General features: G+C 42.1%; 2 protein-coding genes across 8 annotated transcripts in view; both read left to right on the forward strand.

Moving 5' to 3' along the window:
- Window positions 1-24,828, forward strand: part of LOC123762303 (C-type lectin domain family 4 member D) — a 118,868-nt gene that overhangs the window by 74,119 nt on the left and 19,921 nt on the right. The window lies entirely within an intron of this gene.
- LOC123765734 (variant surface antigen E-like) lies at window positions 14,372-17,822 on the forward strand. Its single transcript, XM_069303540.1, has 2 exons — window positions 14,372-14,434; window positions 17,334-17,822. Exons 1-2 carry the CDS (start codon window positions 14,372-14,374, stop codon window positions 17,820-17,822), a joined length of 552 nt encoding a protein of 183 aa, XP_069159641.1.

The following is a 24,828-nucleotide window of genomic DNA, read 5'->3' on the forward strand; positions in this document are numbered from 1 at the left end:
GGGGTGGAGGATGAGGTGGAGTGGGAGGGGTGGAGCATGAGGTGGGGTGGAAGGGGGAGGAGCATGAGGTGGGTGGGAGGGGTGGAGCATGAGGTGGAGTGGGAGGGGAGGAGCATGAGGTGGGGTGGGAGGGGGAGGAGCATGAGGTGGGGTGGGAGGGGGAGGAGCATGAGGTGGAGTGGGAGGGGTGGAGCATGAGGTGGAGTGGGAGGGGAGGAGCATGAGGTGGGGTGGGAGGGGTGGAACAATTGGTATTTAGAAGGAATGACTGCTGAGGCTGAATAATTGCAGCAGAGCCTTATTTAAACAGTAGAAAGTATATCAACGTCAAGAAACTGTCGTACTAAAGTGCCTTACCCTAACCTGTCAGAGGACCCACCAACAGAAAACGAGACATTGTCAATTGCGGGAGCCGCCACCATTTTATTGAACAACAGTTTTTCGGCCTAAGGTGATACGTCAAGAGAGGGAGGGTGATACGTCAAAATACGACGTTCTATTAGGAGAACGGGTTGATTGCTGACGTTGTGGATGCCTTTGTTGCTAAGCGGCGGTGCTCATTACCCTCGACTGTCTGGGTGGCGTGAGAGAGAGAGAGAGAGAGGGAGGGGGAGGGGGGGAGGGAGGGAGGGAGGGAGTGTGTGTGTCTGTGTATTATATTCACCTAGTTGTGCTTGCGGGGGTTGAGCTCTGCTCTTTCGGCCCGTCTCTCAACTGTCAACCAACTTTTTTTTTTCCACACACACACACACACACACACACACACACACACACACACACACACACACACACACACACACACACACACAGGAAGCAGCCAGGTACCTATTTACTGCTAGATGAACAGGAACATCAGGGAGAAAGAAACTTTGCCCATATAATACACGCCATTGTTTTCCTGGTAGCAAACCTTTGAACCTTTTCCAGTTTAGTCTTATCCTTGACTAGATATGGACTCCATGCTGGGGCTGCATACTCCAGGATTGGCCTGACATATGTGGTATACAAAGTTCTGAATGATTCTTTACACAAGTTTCTGAATGCCGTTCGTATGTTGGCCAGCCTGACATATGCCGCTGATGTTATCCTCTTGATATGTGCTGCAGGAGACAGGTCTGGCGTGATATCAACCCCCAAGTCTTTTTCTTTTTCTCATTTCATTCTGTGTGTGTGTGTGTGTGTGTGTGTGTGTGTGTGTGTGTGTGTGTGTGTGTGTGTGTGTGTGTGTGTGTGTGTGTGTGTGTGTTTACTAGTTGTGTTTTTGCGGGGGTTGAGCTTTGCTCTTTCGGCCCGCCTCTCAACTGTCAATCAACTGTTTTACTAACTACTTTTTTTTCCCCACACCACACACACACACCCCAGGAAGCAGCCCGTGACAGCTGACTAACTCCCAGGTACCTATTTACTGCTAGGTAACAGGGGCACTTAGGGTGAAAGAAACTTTGCCCATTTGTTTCTGCCTCGTGCGGGAATCGAACCCGCGCCACAGAATTACGAGTCCTGCGCGCTATCCACCAGGCTACGAGGCCCCCCGGCATGTGTGTGTGTGTGTGTGTGTGTGTGGGGTTCGCGTGCGTGCGTGCGTGCGTGCTTATGTACTCACCTAGTTGTACTCACCTAGGTGTGCTTGCGGGGGTTGAGCTTTGGCTTTTGGTTCCGCTTCTTAACTGTCAATCAGTTGTGTGTGTGTGGGGGGGGATGTTACGGTGTGCAAGGCCGTTCTGCATGACAGTTCCTTCAACATGGCACAATTATTTCTGCATTGCGGCATGGTTTATTGCATCATTGGTGCTGCATCATGATTCTATTGATTTGCTTTGTTCCGTCAACAGCATTTGTCTTTATCGACATGCTGTTGATAGCTGAACATCGTGATGCTGTTGATTGCTGAGTATCGAGATGCTGTTGATATCTGAGTATCGAGATGCTGTTGATAGCTGAGTATCGAGATGCTGTTGATAGCTGAACATCGTGATGCTGTTGATAGCTGAGTATCGAGATGCTGTTGATATCTGAACGTCTCAGTTTGTGAGTGTAGCCTCGCGCTTCTTAAAGTATATACTCTTAACTAGTATTAACTTATTAAGGCAGCGTCTGGGTTCCTCTCGGACGTAGGTTCGAACCCTCGTCACTGCCCTTGTGGGTCGTTTGGAGCAACTTCAGCCCTTGTTAACTCCCGGGCAACTCACCTCTCTCACAGTATATAACTTGAGGGGGGGGGGGATACTATTGTAACTACGGGCTCACCATAGCCCGTGCTACATGGACACTTCATTCTGAGTAGCTAAATCTGAAACAACAACATACTATTGTAAATTACTTATTAAATGAATAAATTACCTTGTTATTAATTACTTCTCGGGGATTAACAATGATAACTCTCAAATTATCTCGTCACTTCTCAGTAATGAAATCAGAACCAGCACTGGACTTGAACTCTTTTCAATACCAATATATATTACAACAAGCCGGGTATGAACGTCTCTCTTTTAAACTGATGAGTTAGCCAAAACGTTTGCTGGGAAAGAGGGAGTTGATTACCATCTTGGACTACCCTTGAGCAGCCTGAGGGGCAGTAATATTCCCGGAACATCAACACATTCTAGTAGACTTGAGGCAAAGTGAAATTCACACCAGTTCCTCCATCTATCATAGAACCGCACGTCTATGAATCGCACATCGGCAGCCTCGGGTGTGGATAACATGGGCAGCCTCGGGTGTGGATAACATGGGCAGCCTCGGGTGTGGATAACATGGGCAGCCTCGGGTGTGTATAACATCGGCAGCCTCGGGTGTGGATAACATCGGCAGCCTCGGGTGTGGATAACATGGGCAGCCTCGGGTGTGGATAACATCGGCAGCCTCGGGTGTGGATAACATCGGCAGCCTCGGGTGTGGATAACATGGGCAGCCTCGGGTGTGGATAACATCGGCAGCCTCGGGTGTGGATAACATGGGCAGCCTCGGGTGTGGATAACATCGGCAGCCTCGGGTGTGGATAACATCGGCAGCCTCGGGTGTGGATAACATGGGCAGCCTCGGGTGTGGATAACATGGGCAGCCTCGGGTGTGGATAACATGGGCAGCCACGGGTGTGGATAACATGGGCAGCCCCCAAGCCAAGTCTCTGGCCTGCCATCCCTGTGCTAATTATCTAATCTCTTGCATCCTCTAGCTCCCGTCCGCTTCCATTCTTCATCAGCGTCGCGATGCCCTGCTGCTGCCTTCACCAGCGTCCCTATGGCCTCCTGCTGCCTTCACCAGCGTCCCTATGGTCTCCTGCTGCCTTCACCAGCGTCCCTATGGCCTCCTGCTGCCTTCACCAGCGTCCCTATGGCCTGCTGCAGCCTTCACCAGCGTCCCTATGGCCTGCTGCAGCCTTCACCAGCGTCCCTATGGCCTGCTGCTGCCTTCACCAGCGTCCCTATGGCCTGCTGCTGCCTTCACCAGCGTCCCTATGGCCTGCTGCTGCCTTCACCAGCGTCCCTATGGTCTCCTGCTGCCTTCACCAGCGTCCCTATGGCCTGCTGCTGCCTTCACCAGCGTCCCTATGGCCTGCTGCTGCCTTCACCAGTGTCCCTATGGCCTGCTGCTGCCTTCACCAGCGTCCCTATGGTCTCCTGCTGCCTTCACCAGCGTCCCTATGGCCTGCTGCTGCCTTCACCAGCGTCCCTATGGCCTGCTGCTGCCTTCACCAGCGTCCCTATGGCCTCCTGCTGCCTTCACCAGCGTCCCTATGGCCTGCTGCTGCCTTCACCAGCGTCCCTATGGCCTGCTGCTGCCTTCACCAGCGTCCCTATGGCCTGCTGCTGCCTTCACCAGCGTCCCTATGGCCTGCTGCTGCCTTCACCAGCGTCCCTATGGCCTGCTGCTGCCTTCACCAGTGTCCCTATGGCCTGCTGCTGCCTTCACCAGCGTCCCTATGGTCTCCTGCTGCCTTCACCAGCGTCCCTATGGCCTGCTGCTGCCTTCACCAGCGTCCCTATGGCCTGCTGCTGCCTTCACCAGCGTCCCTATGGCCTCCTGCTGCCTTCACCAGCGTCCCTATGGCCTGCTGCTACCTTCACCAGCGTCCCTATGGCCTGCTGCTGCCTTCACCAGCGTCCCTATGGCCTGCTGCTGCCTTCACCAGCGTCCCTATGGCCTCCTGCTGCCTTCACTAGCGTCCCTATGGTCTCCTGCTGCCTTCACTAGCGTCCCTATGGTCTCCTGCTGCCTTCACTAGCGTCCCTATGGTCTCCTGCTGCCTTCACCAGCGTCCCTATGGTCTCCTGCTGCCTTCACCAGCGTCCCTATGGCCTGCTGCTGCCTTCACTAGCGTCCCTATGGCCTGCTGCTGCCTTCACTAGCGTCCCTATGGCCTCCTGCTGCCTTCACTAGCGTCCCTATGGCCTCCTGCTGCCTTCACCTGTTTCTGCGTTATTGTAACCTACATACTTGACTTAAATCTATCGACTCCCAGCAAAACTTTTATTCACTCTTATGCATTCTCACCTGAATCACCAACTGTATTGCTTCACCCCAGTCCTCCCCTACATACCTGCTACTTAAGCCCTCCAGCACACACCTGAAACTCTCCAGCTCTCCTCCACACACCTGAGACTTTCCATCTCGCCAAGTAAGGAGCGCTATTGTTGCTTTAGAACAATAGAACACTAGAACATTTTTGAACATTCTTGTCTCGTTGAGTGTGGTGCAGGACACCAGGTGTGGAGTGTCAGGTGTGTAGGAAGGCCACACAACTGCCACTGCTGATGATCACATTAACTAGGTAAGAGGGAAGCATATAGGGGGTATAGGGGGACCTACTCCTGAGATGGTAAGGAGAGAGTAGGGGGGGGGGCAGTCATTGATCTCTGGTCATTTGGTTCAAAGTGACGCGCTGTCTAGACTAGACCAATGCTAATTGTCAGTGGGCAGAGGCCTAAGGTGTTTTGTAAACCGGTTTGTGAGTGGTTGTTGGATTTAGGAAAGGAGTCTAAAAAGAGTCACTCAGAGTGTGCCGTTAAAGGACGATCAGGTACTGATTGAAAATTCAAAATTGAAATAGGTTTATTGAGGTAAAATACACACAAAGGGATGAGGTAGCTCAAGCTATTCTCACCCCGTTCAGTACATCGTGTTAATACATACACAGACACACATCACAAACAATAAACATATTACCAAACATTCTGAGTGATAAACATATACATTTCCTAGGTGCTGATTGTCCTTTCAAAGGTAAGATAGTCTTTTCAAAGGGACTGATTGTGGTACCACAAAGGAGGTGTGGTACCTGGCTTTGAGACAAGATATCTTATATTTTGAGAAAAGATAATCTTTTAGAATTTGGATAATTTAAGAGTTGCAGTTTATTATTAGTGGAGAATTTTCCAAGGTGCTGAGAACAAAGCCAAGTGATCTTGTTCCCGTGATACATTTCATTGCCATATTAAACTGCCTGTGGCGGGAATTCTAACTGTTAATATGTCACAATCAAATTGTTTAGTAAATCCACAGTTGTGAATTGAAATTAGTCTTTGTCTTTTTATATTTTGCCTTTGAATTCAGGGTGTCAATCATATCAATGCCAAGCTATTTGTAATTAATAATAGTCTGCTATCCCTGCGGTATCAGTCATTGCCCTCCCTTCGTTAATACATAGAGCCAAGCTGCTAGTATTGAAAGTATATTTGTTTAACGCGTTTTCAGTAATAATCAATTGCTTAACGAACCTATTAATGTCCAATACCTCTCCTCCACGGCCCGTTCCAGTGCCTCTTTTTCATGGCCGGTTCCAAAGCCTCTCCTTTATGACCCGCTCCAGTGCCTATCCTCCACGACCCGTTCCAGGGCCTTTTCTTAATGGTCCGTTTCAGTGCCTCTTCTTTACGGTCCGCTCCAGTGCCTATCCTCCACAACCTGTTCGAGTGCCTCTCTTCCACAGTTTGCTCCAGTGCCTATCCTCCACGGCCTGTTCGAGTGCCTCTCTTCCACAGTTTGCTCCAGTGCCTATCCTCCACGACCCGTCCTCCATGCGCAGGGTTAGAGATCTGTTGAACATATTGGTCAGTGAACAATCAATTCATTGATTGTTCACGCACACCTTCTGTGGGTGATTGTTCAGTAGAACAATCACTCACAGAAGGTGTGCGTGCCAGCATACACATGCGGGGGCAGAGAAGTACATTGTGATTAACATGGTCTCAGACCCTCCAGTTCGGCCAATCACCTTCTGTGGCTGAGTGCTCAATAACCCTCGGGACTATATGTAGAACAGATCTCTTTGTATTACAGACGAGAATGTATGCAGGCTGGTTAGCATTGTAAATGCGCTGCAGTCACCAATGTCTAAGTGTGTATATATATATATATATATATATATATATATATATATATATATATATATATATATATATATATATATATATATATATATATATATGTCGTACCTAGTAGCCAGAACGTACTTCTCGGCCTACTATGCAACGCCCGATTTGCCTAATAAGCCAAGTTTTCCTGAATTAATATATTTTCTCTAATTTTTTTCTTATGAAATGATAAAGCTACCCATTTCATTATGTATGAGGTCAATTTTTTTATTAGAGTTAAAATTAACGTAGATATATGACCGAACCTAACCAACCTAACCTAACCTATCTTTATAGGTTAGGTTAGGTTAGGTAGCCGAAAAAGTTAGGTTAGGTTAGGTTAGGTAGGTTAGGTAGTCGAAAAACAATTAATTCATGAAAACTTGGCTTATTAGGCAAATCGGGCCTTGCATAGTAGGCTGAGAAGTGTGTTCTGGCTACTAGGTACGACATATATATATATATATATATATATATATATATATATATATAACTTTTTAGACACTCAACCCACCAGGAGACTCGAACACTGGCCAACAAGGTTGCAGTTGCATGCTGTATCCACTACACTATACTTCAAAGCCATAAAGAGAGGTAGGAATTCTGGGGTATTTAACCAACCAGAACTCCAATCCTCTCCCAGGCAATGAGATAGTGTGGGACCTCGGATGCTCTTTCATCGGTTCCTGTTATATGGGAAAACTCAGTGCCAAATGCTTAATGCACAGACTACCCTATTCCAGTAGCTGAAGTGTATAACTTTTTAGACACTCAACCCACCAGGATTGAGTGGATTTAGACACTTAAACCTGGTGGGTTGAGTGTCTAAAAAGTTATACACTTCAGCTACTGGAATAGGGTAGTCTGTGCATTATATATATATATATATATATATATATATATATATATATATATATATATATATATATATATATATATATATATATATATATATATATATATATATATACCACCCCTATTCTTTTGGTATGTGTATATATTTATCTAACTTTATTTGAAAATGTCATTACACCAAAAAAGTTACAATATTGATTACATGCAGGGTACAAGGCTGCTTGTCGCAAGTTGTATAGCTCCTCCAGCTCCTCAGATGTCGGGCAGGAACTATGGATGCAGTGAGCATTTCCTCTCTGGTTTGCCACACTAAGGCGCTGAAAAAGAAAACTGGCAGCTCTAGGGTCTCTAGTTGTTTCGATTAGCTTAGACCCCAACTCCTTCAAAAAGCTAGCAGCACTTTTACCCCAGGCACCAAGTGTCTCTGAGGCAATGGGGACAAAATTGTAGTGGTGCTCAAGGTCTACCTCAATAAACTTATTTCAGTTTCAATGCTGACAGTCCTGCGTCCCTTATGGAATACCATTAACATGGAAAACACTGAAACAGAACACTGGTAACCCCACTGACCTCCCAAGGCGGCTCAGTCTCGGTGTCTTACTGTGTGACTTGTCTAATGTTTGCAGGCTTAGAAATGTCTTCTAAATTCTCATCATAATAATAGACATAAACATCCCTTCCCCCCAACACAGCTAGCGGGCTTAGAGCTGTCTCTTCGTACTGCTCATCTTGTTAGCAAACATAGAACACTCTTACGGCTCATCTGAAACCTTACCGTTTTAAGGTTCGGTGCCCAGTCGACCCTCGTTGCTTAGGGTTCGAACCCTGGCCTGATATCGCTGTCCCAGGTTGTTTTATCAACATTTGAAATACAACTAAAAATAGTATAAATGAAGACAAAGTTTATTTTAGGAAAAAATATGTGCTAAGATGGGAAGTGCCACAAGCCTCCAGTTTAGATATTTGCAAATGTAAATACTAAAGCTAGCTAAGACATTACCATTTTATCAAATGTTATATAAAAATCTGCTGTCATTTCTTTATAAACCATTAACGTATTCATAATTAACAAAAAGGAATATTTAAAAACGTGCATTATATATAAAACTCCATCTTGTGCGCACGTAGAACGGCGCACGTCCTCCCCCAGCAACAGCTGAGGGGCCACTGGCGGCCGAGGTGAGCAGGACGAGCGGCAGCATTCTTGGTACTTGCTCTGACGAATGTTGGCGCCTCAACAAAAATTAACTTATCGATATAATCCAGTTCTTTTTTTATAACTATATTCTCGTCATGTTTTGCTAAATATTTAGCATATAAAATATAAGTAGCTAGGACAATATCGTTATTGTAGAATAAGCAGGAATAATATATCTTTGGATTATCATGCTCTGGCAACCGAGCCGCTTAGCAGTATTACCGCTTGCCATCTTAGAAGTAAATGTTGTGTTGCCATCTTAGACATTTGACTTTGTAATTTAGTTCATATATTATGTAAACCATACACATCACGTGAAGGGGAGTGGAAAAGAGAACAGCGGCACATAATGGACTTAGCTAAGCAAATTTTGGGATTCAGTTCCTAAGTAAGTCAGGGGATTGATGAGGCAGTTGTAGAGTTTGTTGACAGATACATCAAGAATATATTCAGTTTATCAGTCTAAGGTCACCGTTGCCCCCAAGAGGTCCCAACACGAGTGAGAGTTTGTTAGCTTCATTATTATGGACCCAATACCCATCCTGTGGGCGAGTGCCAAAAAAGGCTTCAGTGCCACATAATGGGTTCAGGCTCTGGGCCACAATGATCTTGAACCTCACCACTTTGTGGTGAGCTTGTTATAACAGTGTGGTGTAGTGAGTAAGGTAGTAGCTATGCGAGGGTGTATGGAGCGCCTAGATGTCTGGGTTCGAACCCTTCGCTAGGATAAGTTTTCTGATTATATTTATTTATTTATTTACTTATTTATTTATTTATATTGTGACTGATATAGTCTTGTCCTGGATGCTGACATTAATTAATATAAATATAAGATAAAAGCGTATTTAATAAAGTATGTACATAGGAACATCGCAATTTTTGCAGACGCCCTAGATCTTAAGGGATCACTTAATATGGGTGTTAAGTTCCTTGCTGTAGGGGGAAGTGTTGGCACTGTGCCTGCATGTAAGGGTCAAGGATGTCACAGGTGGAAGCACCTGTTGTCCATCCATCGCTGGTTGTGGTGGCGGGGGGGGGGGTGATTGGTCTGAACTGGGTAAAGCAGTTCCTGAAAGACAGGAAGCAAAGAGAGAGAGAGAGAGAGAGAGAGAGAGATCCTCACTGTTAGAGAGGATATGTCAAACAGGAGAAATGTGACAAGTGGAGATCCCAATGGCTCGGTCTTGGGTCCATTGGCATTCCTAATTTATATGAATGACCTTCCCGAAGGAGTGAACTCGTACATTTCAATCTATGTAGATGTCGCAAAGCTGATGAGAAATGTATAAAACAGGTGGGACTATAATAAAAAAGAAGAGGACTTTGTCAAATACCAGGAGTGGCCAGACAAATGGCTGTCAGAATCCATTCCCCGCGAGTGTAAACTAATGCAGATGGGAAAGGGAGAAAGGCGATCAGGAGATATCAACACCATATGGAGATATCTCCTGTAACTGCAGGAGTCAGAGAAAGAAAAAAGAACGTGTAATATAATTCAACAAAAAACACCAGAGGCACACGCACATGCAAAGTAACATGGGAAGCATATGCGACGCTGGCAAAGAGAGCGTTATATGAAAAACTTAAATAAGGACACCTTCAAGTCAATCTACAAAGCCTATTATATAATAAAACTGGATTTTGCAGTACTAGCCTGGAATTCGCACCTTGTGAAGTACAGAAGAAAAATTGTAAAGATGCAAAGGTTTGCGTATACGTAAAGGGAAAAAGAAATGGACAGCCTCTCTAAATTGAGAGAAAGTAAAGCAAGAGGAAAAAGGTGAAACTGGAAACGCAAATGCGTCTACAAATACTCTTAGGCAGTACGGGTGGTCAACAAGTGGCTTGTGTTGAAAGACGTTGTGGAAGCCACCTTCATCCACAACTTTAAGGCCAGAGTCAACAAAGGATAGTTGAACTATAACGCAATAGATACAACAAGGCTAGTAGGCGGGGCATAAAGAGCTTGATGCTGATGGAGTGAAGTGTAGATGGTGGTGGTGGCGGTGGCGATGCTATTGGGGCATTAGTGGTGATGATGCTGGTGACGTGTAGGTGGTGGTGGAGGTGGTGGTGGTGGTGGTGGTGGTGGTGGTGGTGTAGTTGGGGCGTTGGTGGTGGTGGAGTATTGGTGATGATAAGGAATAACGGAGCTGGTGCAGTTTTAGTGGCGGAGGTTGAGGGTGCCTCCGCGGGCAGCGGTCACCTGTACTCCCCACAAACGGATGAGACATGAATGAGGTAGCCTGAGGCAGACAGAACGCTCCCCTGGCACGGCCGGAATATAATAATAATAATAATAGAAATAATGTTTATTCATGTAATAGTACTTATAAAATTAGTTAAAACAGAATGTTGGCTTTCTTGGTAGAGCTAGTGCTGTTTCGGGCAAATCCCAGACTTGGTTGTAGCAGGTTTTTTTAACAGTTGTAGAGATGAAGGCAATATATATATATATATGGAGAGAGAAAGAGAGAGAGAGAGAGTGGAGGTAGTGTCTCATCCCGAGGGTTAAACACTTCTCTTGCCCCAACACTTGCCACTTGCCCCAACACAGTCACAGGGTCTGACGACCCACCCCTCCTGACCTCGACATTTAACATAAGATACTTAAGGGAATTTTATGCCAGCTTGGAAGCAAGGTCGTTATATTGGGGTTACCGGCAGATCGGGGAAGATCTGGTCACGTGGTATCTAGCTGCCATTTGCCAGGTCTCGCCACCGCCGCCAAAGAACTATCCTCGTCTTGAAAAAATATATAAATTTACTATAAGGAATAAACATTTTGATCCAGATATACTTATAGAGGAGAAAACCGGTGAGGTAAGTAAGTGTTAGCGACGATCATTTGGGGAATTATAAACAAGACTACCATTTGGTGTTAAGAAGAAGAGCTATTGTAGTGCCTTAAACCATTCTATCCTCCTGTTGTGGTAGTACTTACAGTAACGACGAGGGGCCAGATTCACAAAGCAGTTACGCAAGCACTTACGAACGTGTACATCTTTTCTCAATCTTTGGCAGCTTTATTTACAGTTATTAAACAGTCAATGAGCTCCGAAGCACCGGGAGGCTGTTTATAATAATAACAACATTTGATTGGGAAGTTTTCAGGCTTGTAAACTGTTTAATAAATGTAACCAAAGTCATCAAAGTTTGAGGAAAGATGTACACGTTCGTAAGTGCTTGCGTAACTGCTTCGTGAATCTGGCCCGAGGACCATAGTATATACCGACGTACAATGAAAGTATAAATCTGAACTATTGAGTTGGACAAACCGGAAAACAATTTTTTACTTGTGTTGCTTTGACAAACTTAACTAACCAAACCTTCCTAGGCCTAATACACGATATCCGAGGATTAATATAATACATATGTGGACTATACTAGGCCTGGGAATATTTTAATTTGTTTTTTAGCTTTATTTATTATAAAAGAATTTCTTACTAGTCAATATACTATCTAAAAGTACTTACGAATTCTGACTATTGACGATCGTCGCAATAGGTACTGTCTAAACAAGAGGATGGGTTGCTTAAACCGTCTCATTCTCATAAAACAACTAGTGGAAATTAACTTATATTTACAAAAATACGATAAAATGTCATAATATTAGTAATGATAAGTATATGGCAACTTGTGAGAGCAGTTTGTGGCAAGTATGCCGCAGTTGCCAAGTGTTGCCTCCAGTCTCCGGCCTCCCTCGAGGGCACTCACTCATTATCACGCCAAAATATTTGTTTTCCTTCATGCTTCAAACCTACACCAACATACCTTGGCTTCACATATTAATATATTCATAAGGACAAGAAGCAGATTGTTGATCACTTATATAAAGGTATTTTGCTGACCTCTTACAGTAATCATCCAGGGTAAGAAGGATATACGAGCAAAAAATATTTTTTTTTTACAGTTGAGACGTGATTGGATTGGAAATGGAAAGGAAAAAGGGGCGCGGTTAAATATGAATATTATTTTAGACTTGTCCCGAAGGGCAAGTCTATTGGGGAGTGTCAGTTGTCACCGGGTATGTAAGTAATATACTGGTCGTAGGCAGTGCAAGCTTAATACATTGTGTAATCCAGTATCTAAAGGAAGGAAGTTATTATCAAAAGAAAGCACTTAGCCGCGGAAACGAGGCAAACTTAAGATACTCAACGAGGGTTATGTTATACCAGTTTAAATATTGGGACATTTCTTGAATATTAGTGATAGAGTTATCGCTAAATTCTTCGATTTTTGTTTCGTAATTGCATGATATGTGAATATATTGGCTGTGGTTTAACACTTGGTAGTCACCTGTCTGCAGGTAGGGAGGTCAAGCTCCTTGTGCCCAGTCCCGTTAATCAAACATCAGTAAATTGATTTATTACCTCTTATCACCAACCCGGTCTCGTCAACCAACCTGTCTTCAGGCTAGGCTCGTTAAAGCAGTTTTTTTATTATTATTATTTTCTACCACAGAAACACATTTACAATGCAGTCGCCATCCATCAAAAACGTGTTCATCTATTTTAACGTATTGTGTATTCAATATCAGTGTTTTCTCGTATGTACATACTATTATTTATTATTATTTTTATTATATATTAGAATTTGGTACATTGTTTAGGTTCTGTTCGCAATTATTTGTATTTGTAATACGTGGGTGAATCATTTGGGGTGTAATTCGAACAGAAATCGTCAGTAATGTACTGCTCAAGAAATGTTCGAATGTCGTCAGTTGAGAGTCGTGTGTAAAGCGTTTTTCATTCATTAACAGGGGGTTTGGCCCCGATTAACGAGCATTTGAGTTTTGTTGATGAGGACGGGCTACATCAACGGAGGCCAACATCCTCGTTAATCCAGGCGACAAACTTCTTGTTTATGAATAAAAAATAACTCATTACACACCACTGATGACATTATGCACTTTTCTCAAGTATTGCTTCGGTCACATCCTCTGCTCTAATGGCCAAGAGAACATAACCACCTAACCTAACCCAAGTTAGGCCTAATTAGTTATCATATTCTACTTTTAAAGAATATTAACTTGTAATTGAGAAAAACAACTAATTTTGAATGCACAATACATTAAATTTTCTGAATACCTCTGGGTTGGACCGCCGCTTGGACGAGCCTAGCCTGAGGACAGGTTGTAATCACATGTAAATGTTTGATACACTTGTAAGTTATAGGCTAAGCTAGTTATAAATGTACAATCATTCGTGAATGACATTTTTTATTCTGCATTAAACCAGAGGGTCTGTGCTATATATTAAATTTAAATATTTTTTCTTACACTTACAATTCTTACAGTGTAGATTCTTTCAGGCTACACTTGTTAAGATTCAACTCAAACACCCATTTGTCTGCCTACTGGTAGAGATTATCAAGGCCGTCCTGTGATTATGAGCGGTCTTCCTCGGTTTTTATATTGTTCATTAGCTTTGTGTCATCAAAAATCGACATATATGAGCTTACTCTCTCGGGTAAGTTATTTACATAAATTAGGAACATTATTGGTTAATCCTCTGACTGTTAGCCTTTGTCTGTTGTCCTCCAGGTGTTCCTTTGCCCAGTTGAGTGTCTTCCCAGTCATCGCAGCTAGTTTCACTATCTTGTACACCAGCTATACGTTAGGAACTGTATCGAGTGCTTTTTAACACTTGAGAAAGATTCAGACTATCAAACCTTCTTTTGACTTTCGAATTCTGGTGACCTTGTCATAGAACTCGATCCAGTTTGTCAGGCGTGACTTTCCACTCGTAAATCGACGCTGCTCTCCCGTTCACAGCTTATCATCTGTTGGTGCTCCATTATCCTCTTCCTGATTACCTTCTCCAACACTTTACACGGAATTCTTCCCAGCGACACGGGTCTGTAAATTATTGCCTCCTGTTTATTCTCTCTGTTGAATATTGGGACTATATTGGGGGAGGGGTGAGAGGGGAGGGGGATGAAGAAGAGGAGGAGGAGAAACAGAATGTGGCAGGAGGAGGAGGAGAAGGAGAAACAGAATGTGGCAAGAGGAGGAGGAGAAGGAGAAGTAGGAGGAGAGGGAGTATGAGGAACAAGTTAGCGGATATGCTCTATGAATGTATTCACATCTATTTGTTTACACGGTCGAGACCAGGTTCCCGAGCCCTGTTTTTTTAATTGTCATTCCTTTAATATAATCACGGAGCTGAGGACGGCGACCCGTAACTGGGCCGCTGCCACGGTTAAGGCCACAAATGAGCGCTTATAATATATATATATATATATATATATATATATATATATATATATATATATATATATATATATATATATATATATATATATATATTTATTTATATATATATATATTTATTTATATATATATATATTTATTTATATATATATATATTTATATATATATATATATATATATATATATATTTATTTATATATATATATATTTATTTATATATATATATATATTTATTTATTTATATATATATATTTATTTATTTATATATATATATATATTTATTTATATATATATATATATTTATATATATATATATATATATATATATATATATTTATTTATATATATATAAGCTTGGTATATTTATATATATTGTATGTATATACGCCTACCAAGCTTGGTCAAAAGAAGGTTCTGATTTTATACACACACCGCTATTGCAGTATATATATATATATATATATATATATATATATATATATATATATATATATATATATATATATATATATATCTGTTGCATTTTTAATTGTTTTCTGAAAACTCGCACCATAATTTATTAATTCATTGTTTCTGGGCCGTAGTCATATATGTTTATGATAACCAAACAAAAAGTTTGAAGAAAATATGACCGATACTTTAAAGCAATTGGTAAATTAGCACATGTATACTCTTTAAAATGTGTTTTTTAAGTTGGATGATCACGAGAGAAATAGCAGGATTGGCGTTACCACTTAATTTAGCAATGATTTTCTACGGTAAAAATAAATTGGACGAGGCTTTGGACAGATAAGTGAATAATCCCCCAGGCAAGAGAGAGAGAGAGAGAGGATGCTGCCTGTTTAAGAGTGATCTGTAACACTGCCTGCCATCTGTCTGGGTCGTGCTAGGATGCATGAAGGAGACAACAGTGGTGTGTAGCGAGTACACTAACACTGATACAGTTCTTGATGCCAGACATTCATCCCCTGTATGTATGTACAGTGTTGTGTGGTCATTCTGTGTTGTGTGGTTGGAATATACTAGTGTGAAAAATGTATAATGTCAGTGCTGATATGATATCCATTTATTTTATATATTTATACTAATGAATATCCATATTCATTAGTAACTGAATGACTGCTAATTATTATTGTGGTTCCATTCATGTTGTGCATATTACTGGCACAGAGTTACTAAATTTATATATTAAGTTTGTAACATAAATATTCCTGTGTGTTAAGCAGTACAAACTAAGCAGGGGACGTTGTGTATCTAATTCATTATTTATTGAGGAAGCACATGTTGCTGTTGGTCTGCTAAGGCTCTTGTCACAACTATGAGTGTACATTCCTATCCCTGCCCCGTGACAATATTTAAATTACTTCCTCAACTAGCCTAACAATAAGCATAAATTTACTTAGATTAGCCTGGCCCAATTTTCTTTATTAAATAATATACAATATGAAGATCATATTTACATCAATTTACTTTTAAGTAATACAAAAAAACCATTTCTTCACTATTACATGTGTCATTGAGAGTAAACACATCTCTCTTAGCTGTACATTGCTCTTCAGCCTCCTGGTGTGTGATAGTTCACATGCATATTATTTATACCAGTCACTTCTGTGTTGATGGCCAGCTGATGTAGCCGGCAGCTGCAGCATTAAGAGATTGGTAAATTCAATTAGTTGTATATTGTGTGATGGTCAATTGGAGGAATTCCTGTTTCTTTGAACAGATTGTAGCTCAGAACTAACTGCACTATAAAACTGTGTCTCTTAGTTTTAAATTGAAATTTTGCCCCGAAAGGTGAGTTTCTTAGGCAGCGTCAACAAACCGCTATTGTAGCATGTACTTCGTCGAGTGTGTGTATGTTGTGTCTTTGTTGTTTCTTCTCGACAGTCTTGTGAGACCCAGTCCTATCAGCCTACGATCGAGCTCTGTTTCTTATTTTGACTTTCTTCTAACACTTTATATTTCTATAAGTGAGGCTTCCAAGTTGAGGCTAACATAAAAAGTATATATATATATATTCTCAAGAAGGTTCTATAGAACATTTTGAAGGCAGTAGAATGTTCGATGGCCACTTTTGTTTGTATGACAACACAATAGCCCTGGTTGTATGTACAGAGGAACGGGTCACAACGTTCCAAGTATGTGTGTGTGGTACGGTGCCCAGGTGGAACCTGCCCTGAACACGAGGCACTGCAGGGGTGTTGACCAGCGTGGCTGACCTCACGTAAAAGGCCTCATATATGGGGAGTGTGTTGACCCATCAGATCGTAAGGTGGCAGACTGGGTGTTACAGAGGACGTTGCAACAGACCGCTTCCATCGTCGTCCTTGACGATCTTCGTAATAGCTTCTTTTTTTTAGGGTGTGTGTGTGTACCTAACATAAACACACAGGTGTCCCTGGGGTGTACAGACCAACACGTGTGTAGTAAGCGGTCATGACAACAAGTCACAGTGTCATCGTCCAAATAGAGCACAAGTGATATACTTCTACACACAAACTGCTACGACAAAACTGTTGTTCAAACCCTTCATAACTGCTATGAACAAAATATAAACTTGAAATCTTGAGCCAAACTTGTACGAGAGTGTATACTCAGTGACAGTGTAGGTCACAAGACACTCATCCTTATAGTGTGGGTGTGAGTGGCGGGCGTTGTAGTACGTAGTGGACCTTCCGACCTTCACAGTGAACCCTCCGACCTCACAGTGCAGCACAGTGAACCCTCCGACCTCACAGTGCAGCACAGTGAACCCTCCGACCTCACAGTGCAGCACAGTGAACCCTCCGACCTCACAGTGCAGCACAGTGAACCCTCCGACCTTCACAGTGAACCCTCCGACCTCACAGTGCAGCACAGTGAACCCTCCGACCTCACAGTGCAGCACAGTGAACCATCCGACCTCACAGTGCAGCACAGTGAACCCTCCGACCTTCACAGTGAACCCTCCGACCTCACAGTGCAGCACAGTGAACCCTCCGACCTTCACAGTGAACCCTCCGACCTCACAGTGCAGCACAGTGAACCCTCCGACCTCACAGTGCAGCACAGTGAACCCTCCGACCTCACAGTGAACCCTCCGACCTCACAGTGCAGCAGTGAACCATCCGACATCACAGTGCAGCACAGTGAACCCTCCGACCTCACAGTGCAGCACAGTGAACCCTCCGACCTCACAGTGAACCCTTCGACCTCACAGTGAACCCTCCGACCTCACAGTTCAGTTGTTATGTTTACTGAAAGTCCCGCTGCACGGGCTGACAGTGTTAGGCTGCAGGCAAATAATAATATTGTCTAACATGTTTATGAACAGAGTATCACACCCTGGGCTCCGAGGCCTCTCAGGGGTAACTATAAGGGGTTCCGAAAGAGAGTGATAAATAGACTAACTCTAATCATGTGTAAATGTACTTCCGAGTCTATTTTTTTGTGCTTAACGTTGCTCATTTAACCAGCATCAAGAGTAAAGAATCCTGGGTATTTGGTCTGAGACTCTCGTGGTCTCCTTTTTATTTGAATCACTTGATGTAAAAAGACTATTGATATGTAAAAGTATTTGTGTAAGAGAAAACGAAAATTGTGTAATTAGTTTCACAATTTTTTATTTTTTTTTTGCTAACTAAATGAATTGTTGCGTTCAGTTCCTGGACCCATTATATGCCTCTGTAACGTTCTCCAACACAACCCACGGGATGGGTATTGGGTGCATAATAAGTGACTAAGTTAACTAACTTAGTTGACAATGTATCCGTGTGTGTGTTTATCTAATGTACGACCCGGAATTATTTCGAGGGTACAAAGGTTGAGAAACGCTGGAACCATAACCAGGCCTCTCTAAACATACCTGGCCTAGCCTAATTTAACCTGCCTTACCTAATTTATCATACTTAACCTAACCTGTCTTGCTTAACCTAGTTAACCTAACTTGTCCTACTTTACCTAGCTAACCTAACTTGTCCTACTTTACCTAACCTGTCTAACTTAGCTTAACCTACCTAACCAAACTTTACCTTATACTACGTATTGTTTATATCGTGATAATAAGTGTTGACTATTTTCACCGTACAGAGCAAGATAAAGCAGATAGTTATGCAAGGAATTGATTGTGCTGAGTAATGAATATATTATCAGTCTATAATTTGACTTCGTACCTTCCTGGTCTGTTGCTCTCACCACGATACGATGGCCCTTGAAATACTCTTCAATTTGCTGGAATTCGATAGAGGATATTTACCACCATTCTGACCGATGTGATATCTTGAGAGAGAGAGAGAAACAATTTTTATTTTTTTACATTTAAAAATTAATTGACCAGTCTGGTTCAGACCTCGTACAACGGGTTTTGGCCAATGGATATTTATTAAGAATTAAGGTCAGATCTACAGTTTTTATTCTACAGATTACTAAAATCACTAGTCGGCTATGCATGTGAAGTTGTACAGTTGTCGACCAGAAGGTGTTGATGCACCCAAACACACACTCATTATATATATATATATATATATATATATATATATATATATATATATATATATATATATATATATATATATATATATATATATATATAAAATCCCTGCTACTGATTGGTTGTAGTTTGCTTGTGTGTGTGTGTGTGTGTGTGTGTGTGTGAGAGAGAGAGAGAGAGAGAGAGAGAGAGAGAGAGAGAGAGAGTAGTGTGCTTTCTACGAACCTTACCCCCCCCCCCCCCCTTTTCCCCGACCAGCCTTAATTTTTATATTGTATTACTAAATAAAGATTTTTTTTTACCTCAGTGGGCGAGTTTATTTTTGCATCGTCACTCACCCTGCTGTGAGTGGACACACCGCCATAGCAACATGTGCAACACCCGCCCCCCCCCTCTCCCTCCCCAATTGCATGTTGTTGTTTAAGATTCGCTACTTGGAGCAAAAAGTTCCAAGTAGCACGGGCTATGGTGAGCCCGTAGACGGTGTTATCCCCAATTGGAGGTACTCCCGCTAGATTGTTCTTCTTGGTACTTGTTTCTAAACACAAATGGGTTGCTCATCCTGTTACTCGCATCCAGACGCAGCTGGGTTGTCCATCCTGTCAACTGTACGCAGACTTACTTACAATAATGTTTGGCAGCAGACAGGACCCACTCTGCGGTTCACGGGGTCCGCGGAGGCACGCTGGAACGCCAGACGCCACCGCAGACCAGATAAGCAGTTTTATATTATAGAGGACACTTGTTATATCGTCCAAGACAAAAAATAAATATAAAAGTGCTGGTGTCCTTGGAACAGCTGCGGATATCTGTCGTCCACTCCATTGACAAGCATCTGGAGAATAAAAGATAGAGCAATATTATTGTCATTCTTAGAATACAACATCTATTCGGAGAGTTAAACTACAAAATATAGATTTAAAGTCAATTCATCATGTATGTTGTATACTCATACGACAGGCAGCAAAGTGAACGCCTGCAGCTGTCTATAGTCTGGCGGAAACTCTCGTACAGCTTTGGAGGTCGCGGCTGTGTTGAGGAAGATGACAGATTTCCTAGTTCATTTTTGTGCTGAGATTACAAGTTGTCCCCTTGTGTTATCCTTGTGTGTGTGTGTGCCAGGCGCGGCCACGTCCTCCTGGCTCTTATCCTTCCAGAGAGAAATATGAAGAAACGGAAACAGAAGAGAAATTATCATGGTTTTTTTTCTATACCTGAATGTGTAGCCTATCTATCTCCTCCCCCCTCGTTGTTTTTTTTTGTCCTCCATGTCCACTCCTCTCTCCCTCTCCATATTTTCGCTCCTCATGTACTCTTTCTGTCCCTCCCTCAAAAGGTCTCACTGCCCATCTCACCTACTTCTTATCACACCTCCTTTACCTTTCCTTCCTTTCCCCTTACCCTCCTCCCCTCCCTTTCCCTGTCACAGCATCCTATCTCCCCATCTCCCACGTCCCCGAAATTTAAATATTCTTTTCTTTACTCTTCTACCATTTCTCATCCTATCTTATGATTTTCATCCCCTCTCTCACTAGGCCTCCTTCCCTCCTTTTCTCTCAATTATCACTGTCCTCCAATCTCTTTCTCTTTGTTGGTGTACAGTTGTATGCAGGAGTGGACGACTTGTGACTGTTAGCAGGCTGAGAGCCTTCCCTTCCATAGCTCATTACCCTACTAGGTTTCCCTAGAACACCACCCATCCAATCTGCTTACAACCAGGTTCTCCTGTTTAGATAGTTCAGAATTCTTACGTACTTAGCTTTTAAATAGTTGTAAACTGACTAGTGAGGAATTCTTTTAGAATGAATGAAGCTAAAACACAAACTTAAATATCCCTAGGCCTAGTATAGTCCACATGTGTACTATATTAGGCCTCAGATATCGTGAATTAGACCTAGGGAGGTTAGGTTAGTTTAGTTTGTCAAAGCAACACAAGTAAAAAGAAATTTTCCGGTTTGTCCAACTCAATAGTTCAGATTTGTACTTTCTAATTTCGTTGTACGTCGGTATATGTACTATGGTCCTCATCGTTACTATAAGTACTGCCACAACAGGAGGATGGGCTGCAACTAGGTCTTCAATTTCTGCTGGGTGTATATGGGGTGAACAATTGAGGCAATGTGACCAGTCGTTCCTGTCTGCCTTGGGCTCGAACCTGGAGTGGAGTGGTCGACATCTTTCCTAACCTCATCGCAAGAAACACACTCATGTAAGTGATGGAGAAATATTGTGAGCTATAAATAACTATGCAAAAGTTGTTAGTTTGCCAAAGTTGTTAGCATGTTATTTAGCGAAATCCAGCAAACAGAAATACAATAATAACCGTTGGCTCCTGTTTCGCTCATTGTAAGACTAGAAGAAAAATCTTCCTTTGCTTTATGGAAAATTAAGAAAAAAAAACTTTGCTTTAATCTTCCAATCAATCCTAATGATTGATTGTGTTTATTGTTAAGCGGTAGCGTAAACAAGCATTACAGAGGGCACCAAAGGTCTTTTATCAGACCTCAACGGAGATTATTACATTAACAATTACATGTGTCCTTCACACTTTATAATGATAATGTCAGTTACAGAGAATGTTCCATTTCAGTAGCTATGTATTTACTAGTCCAACGCGAGCCTCGGTATTACCAACTGACAATGTAACCCCACGACCCCCTCCGAGGTGAGTGCTGGAGGCCTTGGTGTGTGTGGCGGTGGATTGTGTGTGTGGGTGTGTGTGTGTGTGTGTGTGTGTGTGTGGAAGGGAGGGTTGTAATGACAGGTAAACAAGTGGGAAATGTAGAAAGCGACGCCATGTGAAGGTCACAGTAGCACCGTACTAGTTAACGAGGTTCGCCTCTGCTCATGCTCGAAATGGCACCACCGCGCGTGGTTGCCGGTCGGCACCAGCCTGCATAATGCTGTTATTATTATTTCAGCTCGACAACGGGTATGATTATATATATATATATATATATATATATATATATATATATATATATATATATATATATATATGTCGTACCTAGTAGCCAGAACTCACTTCTCAGCCTACTATTCAAGGCCCGATTTGCCTAATAAGCCAAGTTTTCCTGAATTATTATATTTACTATAATTTTTTTCTTATGAAATGATAAAGCAACACTTTTCTCTATGTATGAGGTCAATTTTTTTTTATTGGAGTTAAAATTAACGTAGATATATGACCGAACCTAACCAACCCTACCTAACCTAACCTAACCTATATTTATAGGTAAGGTTAGGTTAGGTAGCCAAAAAAAGCTAGGTTAGGTTAGGTTAGGTAGGTTAGGTAGACGAAAAAATATTAATTCATGAAAACTTGGCTTATTAGGCAAATCGGGCCTTGAATAGTAGGCTGAGAAGTGCGTTCTGGCTATTAGGTACGACATATATATATATATATATATATATATATATATATATATATATATATATATATATATATATATATATATATATATATATAATGTCGTACCTAGTAGCCAGAACGCACTTCTCGGCCTACTATGCAAGGCCCGATTTGCCTAATAAGCCAAGTTTTTCTGAATTACTATATTTTCTCTAATTTTTTTCTTATGAAATGATAAAGCTACCCATTTCATTATGTATGAGGTCAATTTTTTTTTATTGGAGTTAAAATTAATATGACCGAACCTAACCAACCCTACCTAACCTAACCTATCTTTATAGGTTAGGTTAGGTTAGGTAGCCGAAAAAGTTAGGTTAGGTTAGGTAGGTTAGGTAGACAAAAAACAATTATTTCATAAAAACTTGGCTTATTAGGCAAATCGGGCCTTGCATAGTAGGCTGAGAAGTGCGTTCTGGCTACTAGGTACGACATATATATATATATATATATATATATATATATATATATATATATATATATATATATAAATACACACTTTCTAAGCCAACACATCAAGGGACCAACAATTATGAGAGAAGATGAACCAGCCATGCTTGATCTGATATTTACCCTAAATGTTGACCAGACCACACACTAGAAGGTGAAGGGGACGACGACGTTTCGGTCCGTCCTGGACCATTCTCAATCGACTTGAGAATGGTCCAGGACGGACCGAAACCTCGTCGTCCCTTCACCTTCTAGTGTGTGGTCTGGTCAACATACTTTAGCCACGTTATTGTGACTCATCGCCTGTTTACCCTAAATGAGTGGGATATAAGGGAAGTTAAGATGGAAGCACGTTTGGGAATGAGTGATCACAGTGTATTGATCTCTGAGTACCTGGTAAGCTACCCCTCCCCCCCTCCAAAAAAAAGCACTAGGAAACAAAAGGCTGGCATACCGAAAGGGGAATTATGAGGAGATGAGAAGTTTCCTAGGGGATATCCCATGGGACACAGAACTCACAACTAAGTCGGTACAAGACATGATGGACTATGTTACCCAAAAGTGTCAGGAGGCAGTAAGCAGATTTATCCCGGCCCAAAAGGAAAAATCCGAGAAGCAAAAGAAGAATCCATGGTTTAATAGGGCATGTATGGAAGCAAAGGAATTGGACGAAAGGGCGTGGAGGAACTTCCGAAATAACAGAACATCAGAAAACAGAGAGATACATTTAAAACTGTGTATGGAGTCAGCCTCCACCACATCAGTACGTAATGCATTCCATCTGTTAACTATTCTGACACTGAAAAAGTTCTTTCTAACGTCCCTGTGGCTCATTTGGGTACTCAGTCTCCACCTGTGTCCCCTTGTTCGCGCACCACCTAACTTCGTTTTGTGTTTGACTAGATATGGACTCCATGCTGGAGCAGCACACTCCAGTATTGGTCTGACATCTGAGGTATACAAGGTTCTGAATGATTCCTTGTGTGTGTGTGTGTGTGAAGCTTGAATGGTCTCCAAGCTACAATTGTTCAACAGTAAACTCAAATAACCCCTCAAGGGTGCGAATATACAAGCTAACATCCATCTGTCTGTTATACTCATAAAAATAGGTTAAATCACGAAAACGCTACGAATATTTTCGTTAAAATTTTCCTATGTGGATGCCTACAGTACACATAACAGAATTGCTGCAAGATAGGGAGAACCCAGGGCCTCAGTGGAGGAAATATGGAACATTTAGAGATAATCTGGCCATTTGTCTCTGAATTCGAACATACATACATACAAAGATAAAAAGTAGTGGTTTTAAAAATCAAACAAGTTTTGCCTGTCTTAAAGGGGGAGGGGGAGGGAGGGAGGGGGGGGGGGTGAAGGAATGATGCCAGATAGCACCAGTTCTTGCTCTTTGTGCTGACAACATGAATTTATTTTTGCTGAATCTATCATTATTTTTTTTTCCTTTTTCTTATTTTTACAATACCAAATTTCGAATGGCCAGTCTCAAGCTATGTAACGCTGACATTACTTTTGGCCCTTGTCTTACACAGCTAATATCACTGGTAATATAATTACGCTAAATTAAATACACGCTAATGTAAATACATGCTCATAAGAAGTCATATTTAAACATACGAAAAGTCTCTCCAAAAAAAGGAGTGCATGGTACCATCTTGGAGAGTTCTTATTTACAGGGAAGTAAGCCATGGGGTAATCTTGGGTTCTCTGGGGTTAATTGTTATCTTGGGTTCTCTGGGGTTAATTGTTATCTTGGGTTCTCTGGGGTTAATTGTTATCTTAGGTTCTCTGGGGTTAATTGTTATCTTGGGTACTTTGGGGTGAATTGTTATCTTGGGTTCTCTGGGGTTAATTGTTATCTTCGGT

The sequence above is a fragment of the Procambarus clarkii genome, chromosome 5 (genome assembly GCF_040958095.1).
Source record: "Procambarus clarkii isolate CNS0578487 chromosome 5, FALCON_Pclarkii_2.0, whole genome shotgun sequence".
NCBI classification, from domain to species: Eukaryota; Metazoa; Arthropoda; class Malacostraca; order Decapoda; family Cambaridae; genus Procambarus; species Procambarus clarkii.